General features: G+C 39.3%; 1 protein-coding gene across 1 annotated transcript; it reads left to right on the forward strand.

Annotated features, from left to right (window-relative positions):
• Nucleotides 1–1,019: 1,019 nt before the first annotated feature.
• On the forward strand, nt 1,020–10,424 carry LOC119772946. The gene is made up of 6 exons (XM_038269667.1): nt 1,020–1,273; nt 5,431–5,829; nt 7,023–7,154; nt 7,274–7,324; nt 9,014–9,079; nt 10,026–10,424. The coding sequence occupies exons 1-6, from the start codon at nt 1,219–1,221 to the stop codon at nt 10,088–10,090; spliced, it is 768 nt and encodes a 255-aa protein (XP_038125595.1). The 5' UTR covers nt 1,020–1,218; the 3' UTR covers nt 10,091–10,424.
• The last annotated feature ends 4,324 nt before the right edge of the window (nt 10,425–14,748 follow it).

Consider the following 14,748-nt stretch of genomic DNA (forward strand, 5'->3'; position numbering starts at 1 on the left):
CTTTTAAGGCTAGGCTTAAAACTTTCCTTTTTGATAAAGCTTATAGTTAGAGTGGCTCAGGTTATCCTGAGCTATCTCTATAGTTATGCTGCTATATGCTTAGACTGCTGGAGGACATAGGGACCCCTTTTTCATCATTCTGCTTCATTCTCTCTCTCTGCTTTTTCTCATAGTAGCTTCATCTGGTCTGTTCCTGTTTGGCTGTGACTCCATCCTGGAGAGAAATATCAGCTGTACACCTTTATTTGTAGAGGTTGGAGGTCAGCCTGTTTTTCAGTGTAGTCCTGTTTCTCTGACTGTGACTAACTGGATGTGCTCTCTCCATCCTCATACATGGGAGTTGTCTCGGAGCTCGTCTGCCTGGCTGTGCGTTTCCTGGACGGGGCCGCGTGGTTGACAGCTGCCTTTTGTATGTCTGCTTCTGTCTCCTTGAACCCCAGTGGGCCTCAGCAGATGGCCGCTCACACTGAGCCTGGTTCTGCTGGAGGTTTCTTCCTGTTAAAAGGGAGTTTTTCCTCTCCACTGTCGCTACAAGCATGCTTAGTATGAGGGATTACTGAAGAGTCAATGAGTCGATGCAATCAACTGGTTTTCCTTAGATAGAAAACTTTGAATTAATCTGACTGGATGATCTGGTGAACTCCTTGAGATGACATGTGTTGTGAATTGGCGCTATAGAAATAAACTGAATTGAACTGAATTGAAGGTTTTAGGTCATCAGTAACATTATATCAGTATTAAGAAAGGATGTGAGTTTGAATAAATAGGAGGATGAAAAAAAGAAGAGTCCTTTACATCATTCAGTGATTCTATCATCATATCGCTGTGGTGTAGATCTATGTGTGATAGTTCTACACTACATCTGGTTTCCCTCACAGGAACCCAGGATACTGAAAGCAGCTAAAGTTGTGTTTTTCTTCACTACCTTCTCCTATCTCTTCCTGCTTCCTACACGTTCATCGCTCTTTCTCTCTATCTCCACCCCCTTTTTCACCCAGTTTGCTTTGATGAGAGGAAATCTGCTCTTTTGCAAAAGCTGCAGCCGCCATCTGTGGATGAACTTCTTCACGGCATGGAGAAGGTGGTGGTGGGGCTGAGGAGTTTTTGCAGCTCTGCATCATTTCCTTTCTCATCACTTCTGCTGTTGTTGGCGTGTCGACCTGAGCTCAAGCGTCTTTTCTATCCTCCATTTATCCTCTTCATCAGTTTCCCCCCCCTATGATGGAGCTGAGCTTTGTTCTGATCATCGCAGCTTGTTCACTTGTCTCAGCAGGTAAGTTTTTCAGTGTTTGTATGAAAACAGCATTAAAACAGAAAGAAGCAGGCAGTTAGGAGAAAAGGCCTCTGCTCTAAGCTTGGCTGGAATATGGTAACCTACGGAGATCTCCTCATTGGTCAGCTGGTTCAGTGGCTGCTGGCTCAATATGTAAACAGATTTAGGCAAACTTCCTCTAAACTTACACGGGTTTCATGTTGAAGAAAGAATTCCTGATGATGGTTAAGGTACATTTTAATTTAAGTAAAATATTATAACTCCTTAGGAAAACTTCAAGAAGATTTAAGTTATTTAACCAAAAACTAGCAGGCCTTTTAGGTCAAACATTGTAGATATCAGCCCGCTCATTCTGGCATTGGACAGCTTAAGCATCCATTTAATGCTGGATTAAACCAACCCGTCACGCTACTGACACGTTTGCACCTCAAAGTGCTTCTGCTGCAACCTGCAAAACTGTGATGGTATCAGATAGAGAAGGCAGAAAGAAGGAGGAAAACATCTGTTAAGCTCTGAAAAACTGATCTCATGTAAAGTATTAGAACTAGGTGGACAATTTGAAGGATGCTGCTGAAGATTCTCAGCCATCCATGGCATAGTCCTTCCAACGTAAGTTAAAAAGTGGGTTGGTTTTTTTTTTTACTTTTTGGGAACAATTTGAAGGAAAAAAAATGTTTTTGGGACACTTTAAACCAGCAAAAAGCAAAACCTCTCTGAATAAAACAGGGAAAATTGAACAAGTAGGTGTAACAACCATATTTGCTCCAGCTTTAAAACTCAGCATCCTGCGTGAAACTGGACATTTCTCCAAAACAGGGAGGCTGTTAAGAAAACATTTAAATAAGAATCTGCAGGAGGTTCTGCTTGGTTCTGGTTGCTTTCCTTTATTTTTTGCTCATATGATGTTGGAAGCAGGATTATTCTGGAAGCTTTGATGGAAAATATTTCAGACACTAAATAAAAAAACTTTGGACCACAGTTTGAAAAGATAATGTTAAACACCAGCAGCTGGGTTTCCTGTAGAGGTGGAAGCAAAGTTTAACAGTTTGGACCCAAAACCTTTATGTTTCTGCCAGAAAGCTGGAGAGGGATCTTCTTTCCATCATCATATCAGGTCCATTCGATGTGAAAATGACAAAAGAAAATAAGCTTTGTGAAGTAGAAAGAGTCAATATCTAAAAAAAGGTCCAGATGCTGATAGACTAACCATGAGTTTCTAAGGGTGAGCGCCGCGTGGACTGATGTATCCAGGCTGCTGCATCTTTCTCTGAATCTTTACTTGTTTTCAGTTGATTACTACAGGATGCTGGGTTACATTCTCAGTCATCCAGGTCACAGTCATTCCAAAAAAGTAAAAAAAACAATCCACTGGACTTTGTTTCCAAGTTTGAAGACGTTTCGTTTCCTATCCTGGAAGCTTTTTCAATTCAAAATGTCAGAAAAAACGCAACCTTGTTTTTGCTTAGACAGCGTGCAAACTGAAACGGACAAATGGGTTCACCCCTTTAAAATGGGGGTCATTTGGCTTCTTACGTTATCATTTCCCTGTTCATCCAGGCCAACAATTCCCTTTAACGACCCCCCTTTCAGAGACATAGACAGGTATGGGGCATTGCAGGCTAACAAAGAAGCCAAACAAACCCCATTCCAAAGGGGTAGACCTATTTGTCTGTTTACATTAGCATGTTTTCAAAATTAACTTTTTTGGAATTAGTAAAGGATAAATATAAAATTAAATGTACCGGCAAGAAATCTTCAAAAAAGATTCCTCATGGTGTCAATATTTTACTGCATCAGAGCCAGGTGTTTTAAAAGAGGAGCCTGCTGGACTGTTACTAGGCTCAGCAGGTTTTCAGGAATGTTCTTTTGAATAGCTTCAGTGTGTTCGCCTGTAGAGTTCAGGAACACATCGTTTCACAGCAAACAGAACACAAAATAAAAGAAGACTGAACTGCAAAGCATTTAGGGCATTTCAGCAGATTCAGGATGTTATTAGACCAGCAGGCTTCAGGAATCCTAACCATGACTTTATGCAGAGTAAAGCTGGTTATAAAGCCGTGGATTCTGGGCTGGAGACGAGCTGCCATCATTACAAAATGAAACCAAGAGGAGGAATTTCAGCCGTTTTTCTTTCTCTGCCTCGTTTTTCTACCTGTGAGTCTAACAGCAGGACCGGATTCAGTTCAATGAACGAGCTGCAGGTTCTACCAGATCTATGGATGGGAATAAATCATTTTAATGATGATGCATTCATTAAAACGCTCTAAACTAGGGGCCACTGAGGTTTGTTGGAGGGCCCCATAGGTCAGGGGCCCATCAATGAGCAGTCCTGTATTACAGCGCCTAATCTTCATAATCTTCCTTTCAATGCTTGTTTACATGTGTTAACATCCATCATTTTATCATGGTTGCTGTTTTTTCTCTTCTTCTTTCCCTTCTTGTTTCTTGCAGTCATGGATAATAACCTCTAAAAGTTATTTTGTATTTTCTTTTTTGCTTTTTTTCTCTCTCCTTTGTTCTCTTTATAATCCTTCCTTCCCTCCATCCTTCTCTTTCTTCTTTTATTCCTTATCCTTCCTCCCTTTCTGTCTCAGTTTCTATTTAATACGTTTTTTTAAACTTCTCAATTCAATTCAATTCAGTTTATTTCTATAGCGCCAAATTCACAACACATGTCATCTCAAGGCACTTTACAGTTCAACCAGATCATACAGTCAAATTGATACAAAGTTTTCTATCTAATGAAAACCAGTTGATTGCATTGACTCATTGACTCAAATACAATCCCTCACACTAAGCATGCTTCTAATCAAGTTTCATACCTATTTACTAATCAGAACCTTATCCAGCGCTGGGACATCCATTATTATTGCTATGCTGGCAAACAGGACATGAAAAAAAGAACATTCCTTTGCTACTAAGGCTGTTAATTATAGAAAGCATTGATGGATGACAATCATCATGAACTAAAGTGTAGTTGGAGTTTCTCTGTTTTTCCAGAGCAGGGAGGAGTCGATTTTGAACATGGGTTTTACTGAAAAATGAATGAATCAGAATCGAAATAAAAAAGGAGACAGGAAATGTTTGCTCAGTGTCTGTTTGCTCTGTTTCTTATAGGTACGGGTAAAGGTGGCGTTCTGTGGGAGCTTGGATGTTTTCCATGTTAACATTGAGTTCTCGGTTGTTTTATCACAGAGCAGATAGTCGTACATGTTAAACGGGTCTAATCTACCCTGCTGCTTGGTCTACTCTGTTTGCCTCAGTCGAAACCTTTGGTCATGAGAGAAAGTTTCTGGTTGTGACCTTGAACTGGTGGTTAGTTATCATTCAGAAAGACAGACACTCAGACTCAGAGCTCTAACCACCAAAGATAACCTACTTTGACTATCAAGCAGAAAGTCAGAGTAGGTTATCTTCCTTCCGTAATAATTAGCTCATTAACATCTTCCGTTTTCCTCCAATCAGTCGATCACTGACGCTTGAGGTGGATCTGACTGACGTGGGAGTCGGTCATGGCGTCTGGTGGTTCTCTGACCTCACACAGTCTGACCTGCTCTAGTCCCATACTGCCCCTCAAAGGTGTTGGTATGTTTGTGGTTTAGTGTCTATGATGAGGCGTAACCGCCGGAGATAGACCTTGAAGCTCACCCTCTCACCTGGAGCCGGAGTTAAAAACACAGCCTCAAATAAGTGCATTTGTTCTTGGATTGGGGAGGCAAAGGAGACATTTTGCCAATGGAACGAGACAATTTAAGTTTAAAACAAGAAAAAACAATTGCATTGTCTCTTTTCAAGTGCATTTTATCTAAATATCTTATTTTAAGAGTAAAATGCTCATTCCATTGGCAAATTATCTCATTTACCTACTCAAATTAAGAGTAAATACGCTTAATTCAAGAGGTTTTTTTAAACTTATTTCTAGATCGTTTTTCCAGTGGATTGGTTAACAGTGAATAAATAAACCCTGAACCTATTTAACAGCATCTTACTTCTCATCCTAAAATGTTTTCCCTCGTCTCTATAGCAGGCATCCAGTCTGCATCCATCTAAACTCACTTCTGTTTGTAACATCAGAGTATTTACGATGGTAGAGTCAGAAGCTTTTCTTATGTCCATTCAGTATTTTAAACCTTTGTCTTGTTCTGTGTTTTTCATAGATAATGATAACACCACAAATACAACCAGACCGCCCAATAACACTGCCACTGCCTGTCCCTGCAACAATGTGCCTCCAGCTGCTCCTGCCTCCCCCTCCAGCAGACCGGCTCCCCCCCTGGGCATCATAACAGTCAGTTGGACATATATCTGCAGAGGTCATCTGGTCCTTAACATCAACAGCTCTTCCCTGCCTGTCTGCCACCGCAATGCATCCGTATTTAACACGATTCTCGGAAATGTGTGTCAGAACAAAAGAGGCTGTAAAGGTTTGCCTAAGTGGGACAGTAGCTATGAGAGGCAGAAGAAATACTACAACCTCACTGAGGAAGGATCCTTGCTTGTGCTTGCTCAAGAGAGCCCAACTTCCAACTGCAAGGGAGTTGAGATCAGATGTGAAGGTTGGTTCCTTTTGCATAGTATTCACAGTTTGCAGCTAATACAGTTCTATTCAGCAGCTCTGTTAAAGAAAGTAAGCCTCAAGGCTGCATGCAGCAGATGATTTGTTCTACATCTCCAGTTTGTCCAATCATAACTTCAGTTCCATTGTAGAAGCAACAGTTCATTGGAAACAAAACCTGAACTGACCTAAACTGTCTGAATAAAACCAAAAAAGCTAGATACAGTTTCTCCCAGTAGGTTTCTCCCAGACCCTCTGTGAAGTTTGCTTTAACAGCCACAGCCTAACTAAAGCCAACATGGTTTGTTTTTAATGCACATGTTGGTTGAAACTCATTCCTCTGGTACAGATACCATAAAAGGACTTTTTATTTCATTTAGCTGTTTGGATTTAAACTTAACATGATCCTTGTTAGGGCAATGATGCACTGTATGACTACAGAGAATATAAGTGATAAACTCACTAAATTACCTAAAGTTAGGTTGTACAATTAAAAACATAAATACGGTCTTGTTGATGTTTGGCTCCATTTTGCAAAACTGGAACAAATGATAACTTAGAATTAATATTAAGGTTGTATGTTTTCACAAGTCTTATCTCTTGTCTGCGCAAAAACCTGCATTAAATGTCAACATACTGAGATTGAACATTTAATGTTGTTCCCTTGATGCCTGCTGCCTGTGGAGCTGGTTGACCGTTGCCTTTCGTATCTCTGCTTCTTTTTCTATGTCTGCTTCTGTCTCCTTGAACCCCAGTCGGCCTCAGCAGATGGCCGGTCACACTGAGTCTAGTTTTGCCTGTTAAAAGGGAGTTTTTTCCTCTCCACTGTCGCTACAAGCATGCTTAGTGTGAGGGATTGCCTTCGAGTCAATGAGTCGATGCAATTAACTGGTTGTCCTTAGATAGAAAACTTTGAATCAATCTGACTGGATGATCTGTTGAACTGTAAAGTGCCTTGAGATGACATGTGTTGTGAATTGGCAGGAATAAACTGAATTAAATTGAATGGTGTCACTAATTCGACTTATACCTAAATTTAGTCCTAGTATAGGTGCAATATTGAAACCCATAACATCTAGTTGCTTTGAAATCTTATTTACAGTAAAACCACCAATCAAACATTGTTTTAATTAAACTGGTTATAAATTCAGTTCTTCTGCGGTTAAAATCAGAATAATTTCTGTTTGTCTCCAGTTGAGAAGCTCCCTGATTTCGAGGGGCAGCTGTACGCCTACAAGGTGGTGACTGCTCTGCTCAGCATTGTGCTCATCGTCCTGCTGCTGATGCGCTTTACCCGGCCCACCGTCACGGCCCTGCAGAAGAGACGTGAGTACAAAGACATGCACACCTGCACACACACAGTAATACTGCAAAGAACAACTAATCCAGTTTAGAGATAATTCAGGATGTCTGGAACTGTGTTAAATCAATGTTGGTGTTTTCAGTATCAGACAGGAGGCAACATCGCTGGGTGGGACCAACACAGAGCCACAGCGGTGAGTCGCCATCTTTATTTCTGTCATCTATGTTTCTGTATGATTCAAAGTTTGTTTTTTTACCAAAACATTGAGACACGCAGAGCAAAGCTCTCATAGACAGAGGCAGGTATACAGTTTAATGAAAGCTGTTGGGATCCGTTATCATCCATCCTCTGTGCTTTGTGTGCTCTGCTGTGAGTCAGCCTCTTGGAATCAGTTAGGTGTGAGGAAGCCATGACAGTTCAGCTCAAACCAACGCTGGAACCATTGATTGGATAGAGATATTTCCATCTATATGTTAGAGCACACTAAGAACCTGATCCATCTGCTCACTGCTTCACTAAGATCAGAATGATGATTATTTAAAGGTGACCACAACCAAGAGAAAATCAGGTTTTCACCATCAACATGAATATGGATCAGAACCAAAATAGACCTGATTTTTGTTAGAATAGAATAAAATAGAATTGAAAATCCCTTTAGTGTCCCACAATGGGGAAATTCTGGTGTTTACAGCAGCAGAAAGATTATTGCAAATGGTCACACAAATGTGGACCTTAGAAAAATGTATGAGAATAACATAATAGTGAAGACTTCAAATATAAACAATAAAATCCTATACTGTAAAGTATTTCAGCAATATATAACTGTTCACCTGGAGAATAAATAACCAATATTTAGCTATGGACATTTTTACAGTAATGGATATTTGAAAATAGCAGAAACATCAGAGATGAGCAAAATGGCAGCAGGTTATTTAACTGGCTAAGGTAGAAACTGTGCAAAAATCAGCATTAATATAACAACTAACTGAGGTAGAGAGCAATCAACCGGATGGTTCGAGCAGAAACATGTTCTTGAGTTCTTGGAAATGTTCCTGTTAGGGTAACTCTGACTGAGAAGCAACCTTTTCTAGAAGAACACAGGTTGCTTCTCTGCACCTTATTATGCCAACAAATGAATTTCCAGATGCATCAACATTCAGATAGAAAACACATGAAGCTCCTGGTGTTAAGGAAAGCTATAGTTAAGGTCATACTGCTCCTAGCCATGAAACTTTTACTGGATTTAGACATTATTAACAAAAGGAGAAAACATCTGGCTTTATTTCAAGATGCTGAGGGTGATGATATAATGAGGCTGAATAATTTTCACCTAAATCACTTTAAGGAATTGCACTAGTGTCACAACATGTGATATCTCTTACAAAGGGACAATTATGACCCTATTGACTGAGTGATTATTATCATTAAGTGACGTGGACATATAAACTGTATGTCATAGCATTTTTATCATAAGGGGTGTTGTAATGGCCTCAATCTTGGACCAAGTGGATGACAGGGGTCCAAGAATGCAGCCTAGAGGAACCCCATATTTAATGCTGGTTTACAAAGACTTTTAACAATTAAATGGCACAAAATCCTTTCAAAGTAAGATGTGAACCAAACTAGGAAAGTAAAAAACAATCCAATTTTCTCTAAAACCAGCAAAGAAGGTTGAAATGGATCATGACATCTGTCTCCTCACTGCAGATTGTTTTTCTTTTTATGTGCAGCCGGTCAGTCAGAAGATGTTCAAAGGCATCAGTAGGCTGCTGTATGATGCTGAAGATGACTTTGGGGGCCAGTTAACAGCTTGCCTTGAAGGACAGCCTGCATGGTGACAAGATGATCAATAATCAATGTTTCCCATTCTGTCTCTGAACAGTCTCCTACCATAGAGGGAAAAGTGCAGTTAAGAATGAGGACGAAGAGAAGAGATTTTCATACCCAGGTAATCAGATAATATCTTAAAAGGTGCAAACTGAGAGTTTTCCCCGCATGCATCATGTTTTACAGAGTTGGTTATCAGGACTTGTCCATTAGGAGAAAAACTGGTTGTTATTTTTGATTGAATGTTGAAAACCAGAGAATTAAATACAATCTCTAAATTAAATGTTTTTTTTTCTTTTTCTTTTATAACATGCTCATCTGGTGCCCAGCTGGTATAAAATAATCTCTGGATTTCAGGTGTTTCAGATTATGCCCTGATCCAGCCATGTTCCTACTATTTTCATCTTTGTTTTCAGTTTAATATAAGTTTTCATTCAGACCAAGATATTAGATATGGATAAGGCTCCTCTTATAAATTGTAAAACCATAAACACTTCAGAAGTGTTTCATAAGTGTTTATTATGCATTCAGCTAATCATGCATACTGAAAAAGTATGCAAATTATACTCACATGATAGTAATTTAATCAAAAATGTTGAATATAATCAGTGCTACATAAAATATAAAATATATAGTTAAACAGTTTAGGCTCACTGTTTGGCAGGAAACTGGTCTTTTCTGTTGCTTTCTCACTTACTTAATGCACAATAGATATGAAGGAGTTTTAAAATGTAAATAATGATCCACCGTGTATTAGGGAAGCCTGCCAACATTTGCTTTGCTGCTCCAAGCTTTAAGATGCTGAATGAATTAAACAAATTATGCCAAAGCCTACAGTGATGACGAAGTCGTTTTTCCCCTGGATCAACCTGGGGAAACCTTTAGATTAAAGCTTGAACAGTTTAGCAGACTCACATGCAGTTCTTTTGTTTTCAGTATCTGCAGCAGGAAGCAGACCTTACAGACTAGAGTCAAAGCTGTCGTCATGCAGTTGGTAATGTTACTGTAAAGTTTGCCCAGTGATAATGTGTTTTAATATGGTTCCTCTTTGTTTTATGCTTTAACAGCTTTGGAGCGTCTGACAGTCGGTGGCAGCAGCCCTTCATGTAACAGAAACTCCTATAACTTCTAGTCCTCCATCTCCAGATGTGTCTTCTCCTTCATGCAGAACATCTGCTTTCAAATGTGACGCTCTGGATTTTACACACAAACATATTAGAGTGATTAGTCCATCCTAAAGCCTGCAGACTGAGCAGCACTGACACGGACAGATTTCTAATTGTTTGTTTCCTGTAAACTCAGATCAGACTTGTTGTGATAAGGCGCTGTATAAATAAACTGAACTGAATCAAACTGAATCAGTCTGCCCAGTGGAGCAGACTGATTGCGATGTTTTTATTAAAATAAGATGTTAACGTTGTAAATGTTTCCAAATGGATAAAATTAACATTGAAGTATTTGCAAATGTGAAACCTATTAAAAAGGTACGTTTTTAACATTATGAAACCTTTTTGGAATTTTTTTCAATGATTTATCTGAGATGTCTTCTGTATATTAGGACTGAAAAATAAGCAGATTTATTTCTGATAAAGTATATGAATAAATAAGTAAGTTAAATAAGTATAGACACCCTGCGGCTAATGATTTATTTCAGCACTCTGTTGCATTTGGTCAGAGTCTATAAACCTTCGTTATCAAGGCATTGATGTTGGACATTCAAGCTTCCAAATCTCTCAGATTGTGAGGGGATCTGTTTTCCATTAATTTAACTCCACACATTATCTTTAGAGCTGGATTCTGGTTCAGCCGTTCCAAAATGTTAATTTTGTCAGCCCTGGAGTTAATAGTTTCTTAATGCTTTCTAGGACTGATCATCCGCTGGAAAATCTGCTTTCCTTTGTACCTTAGGGACCCATGAATAGTGCTAACAATAGACTTTATTTCAATTTAAAAGCGATACAGGAAAAACAACCTAAGCTCTTTAGTTTCAATACATTTAAATAAATATTGTCACACAGACGTTACCATGTTGTTTACGTAGCAATGCATTCTTACAGCAGCAAAAAGATTATAGCGAAAGTGGTCACACAAATGTGGAGATTATAGTGTATAAAAAATGACAGAATAAGCGGCAGAGTAAAAAAAATAATTAAAATGATGTACTGTACATTGTTTTTACAATATAAATAGTGTGCATCTGGAAAGAATTAATAATCAATAAACAGCTGTGGACATTTTTACAGTAATTTGAAAAATAGCAGCAACATCAGAGGTGTGCAAACAAAATGACAGCAGCATGTTATTTAACTGATAGAAACTGTGCAAAATCATCATGAATGGATCAACTTATTGAGGTTGTTGAGAAGAGTGGTGGTTCTAGAGTCTTCCAGCTGCTGGGAGGAAGGATCTGTGGTAACACTCCCTGGTGCATTTAGGATGCAGCAGTCTGTCACTGAAGGAGCTCTCCAGTTCAGCACCAGCTTTATGCATGGGGTGGGAGACATTATCCAACAGAGATGATCATTTAGTTAGGATCCTTTTGTTTCCCACCTCCTGCACAGAACTGTCCTTCTCGGCTATGATGTATACTAGGTCTGGAAGTGTCAGCTCTGTCCAAAAAATGTAATGAGTAATGTTAAACATATTCATATTCATAAACATATATTCTCAGTCAGTCAGGGTCGAACAGAACACTTTTGATGTCATAACCCCAAGCACAGGCTCCCCCCAGGTTCACCACCAATCACATTGTGAAGTTTTTAGATGACACCACGGTGGTGGGCCTCATTAGTGACGACAACGACCTGGACTACAGAGAGGAGGTGGAGCAGCTGGTGGACTGGTGTCCAGACTGGTGGAGTCTGCAGACTGGATGAAAGTGAGGAAGGTGGTGAGAACAGCAGAGAGGATCATGGGGGCTCCTCTTCCCTCCATTAAAGACATTTCATCCCAGAGCTGCGTATCCCGAGGCCGTAAGATCATCAATGACCCCCCCCCCCCCCCCCCCCCCCACCATGGACTGTTCTTCCTGCTGCCCTCTGGGAAGAGACTTTACAGTGGAGGTCTTCAACAGGGGGTCCGTGACCCGTAGGGAGTTCAAGGAGGTACTGCATGGGGGTTGTAAAAGTTATGGTTGATTAGACTATTTTTTATATTCCCCCCTGCACTTTTTTCCACTAATTGAAATATCTTTAAATCCACATTAACATGAATTCAACAGACTGTAGTAAACAGATAAATGGAGGCAGAAGATGTCTTTCAGTCATAAATGCACACATTCAGCGACACACAGGAGCTCTTTCAATCTGGGCACCATTTCATTCACAACACCTGTCCCATCAATCAGGAATCAGAAATAGTTTAATAATCCCAGGATGAAATTACTTTCATTACATTACTCCATCTGTAAAAGTGACTATAGGATCAGTTTAATATAACACAACTTCATACTATATATATATATATATATATATAATTAGGGAGTCCTCGCTCCATCAGTTTGGGGGTCTTTGGCCTGGAAAACGTTGAAAACCCCTGCATTGCAGCATTCAATGCAGGACCAGCAGATTCTGCAACACATTTTCCCCCCACCGCCATCAGACTGCTGAACTGTTTAAAAAAAAACCTATATCAAGTCACAGACTCTGCATCACACTGATAAAATCAATCCAAAACTCTTCATATTTGCACCATATATATTTGTCTTTGCGCTTTTACACCATGTTTTTTCTCACACACTGTTTACATTTGATCACTGCTGCACTTTATGGAATGGAAATGTTCATTCCACTGCTAAGGTGCTGCTCATTTACTGTCTGAAAGCCGTACAAAAAAAAAAAAATGTGTTTTTTACACACAAAGTTGTCTAAGTCTACATGTTTAAGATGTGTCTCCTCTCTAGCACGTCTGCATCAAATGTTTGCACTCCCTCCTCAGCCGCCACCACAGGCTGCAGGGGCCTGCTAATCCCCAATTTATTTCAGTCAGGTGTGTGGAGGCAGGGGAATATCTGAAACAAGCAGGACAGTGGGTCCTGAGGTCTGAGTTAGAAAAGCACTGCAACAGGGCTGTGAACCCAAGGATGCCTGCTAGTTATTAAAATACTTAAATATTCAATGAATGATGAAAACTTTGTTCAAATGTTCTAAATAAGGAACGTTTAATAATGCTCATAACGTGCTGCACAAGATACCACTTGGAAAACTGTTGCAGTAACAAAGAACTGCAACAATAAGTGAGTCAGTATGCGAGCTGCATACTGACTCAAAGCTGATCGGCTGCAGGCTTCAAATAAAAAAAAAAAAAATTTTTTAAATGATTATATATATATATCTTATCTTTCTCTCTTCTAATCATGCCTCCCCTTTGCTCCCACAGGCTGCCCTCCCTTGGCAAACCTCAGATGATTTTTCTATTAAACCTCTTTCCACTTTCAGTTTTTAATGTAAATAACTGCTGGGTGGGGGGAATGTGGGTGCAACAGGCCAATCACTGAAAACAATAGAAATAAATAAATGTTTGAGTTATTTTAGATTTCAGAAAAGTTCAGAGTTTAAAGCCAAAGTGAAACCAAAAAGCAGCTGGATGTGGTTTATAGTGTGTTTTGACACTGCAGTGGTTTGGTGCAGTATGATTATTTTCCATTCTGTTCTTCTGTTTATGTCTTTCCTCACATGCAGCTTTTTATTTTGCTGAATTGAACACAGATCCTTTCACTGTTTCTTTATGTGCCTGAAATTTAAATGTTTCTCATATTTATTTTGACTATTTTGACTTTAATCGATCTTTATTATCATATATACGTTATTCTTTATTTGCATAACTAAAGCGCTGGTTGACATTTCACTGTGGATCTGATGAAGGATGCAGTAACGAGAAATCATAGTCATTGAATTCAATCATGTTGTTAAATCGCAGGAGATAAAACAACAGATTACAGGAATCTATTAGGCCTAATCTAATCTAATCTAATTAAATTAGGAATATTATATATATTTATACATATATATATATATATATATTTAAAAGGTTGATACAGTTCAGAAAAAAAAAATATTGATATGAAGTAATGTACCTGTCGATCTTTCATGACACGATATTCAAATTCTGTTGGACATTTCTAAAACGACATACCTCCACTTAAACTGTTTTTATGCAGAGCAGAGAGAAACATGTAGCAACATTTACTGTTATATCTCCAACTGGATGATCATGTCACACTGATCCCATCATCTTCCGAAGGTTAGATATAGAGCTCCTCCTGCCGCAAATAAGAATGAGGTGAAAATTACTTTATAGTCACAATAAATTTAAGATATTCAATTCCTCAATAAACTGACACCACATCAGTTATGTGTTAATTAACGTTAATTGATTAGGAACTAGAAAGAGATCAGTGATCATCACTCAAGTAGCATTCTTTTAAATTCCTGCAAGAGTGAGAGCAATCAGAGAGAAAGACATTTGTCCAAAAGAGTGGTTTCATTGTCACCTCAGAAGAAGCCTGCACTATAACCTAACTGTTAACATGGGAGTTGTCTCGGAGCTGGTCTGTCTGGCTGTGTGTTTCCTGGACGGGGCCGCCTGGTTGACAGTTGCCTTTTCTGCTTCTTTTTCTATGTCTGCTTCTGTCTCCTTGAACCCCAGTCGGCCTCAGCAGATGGCCGCTCACACTGAGCCTGGTTCTGCTGGAGGTTTCTTCCTGTTAAAAGGGAGTTTTTCCTCTCCACTGTCGCTACAAGCATGCTTGGTGTGAGGGATTGCATTTGAATCAATGAGTCGATTCAATTA

The sequence above is a fragment of the Cyprinodon tularosa genome, unplaced genomic scaffold (assembly GCF_016077235.1).
Source record: "Cyprinodon tularosa strain WSP-4 unplaced genomic scaffold, ASM1607723v1 ctg733, whole genome shotgun sequence".
Classification (NCBI taxonomy): Eukaryota; Metazoa; Chordata; class Actinopteri; order Cyprinodontiformes; family Cyprinodontidae; genus Cyprinodon; species Cyprinodon tularosa.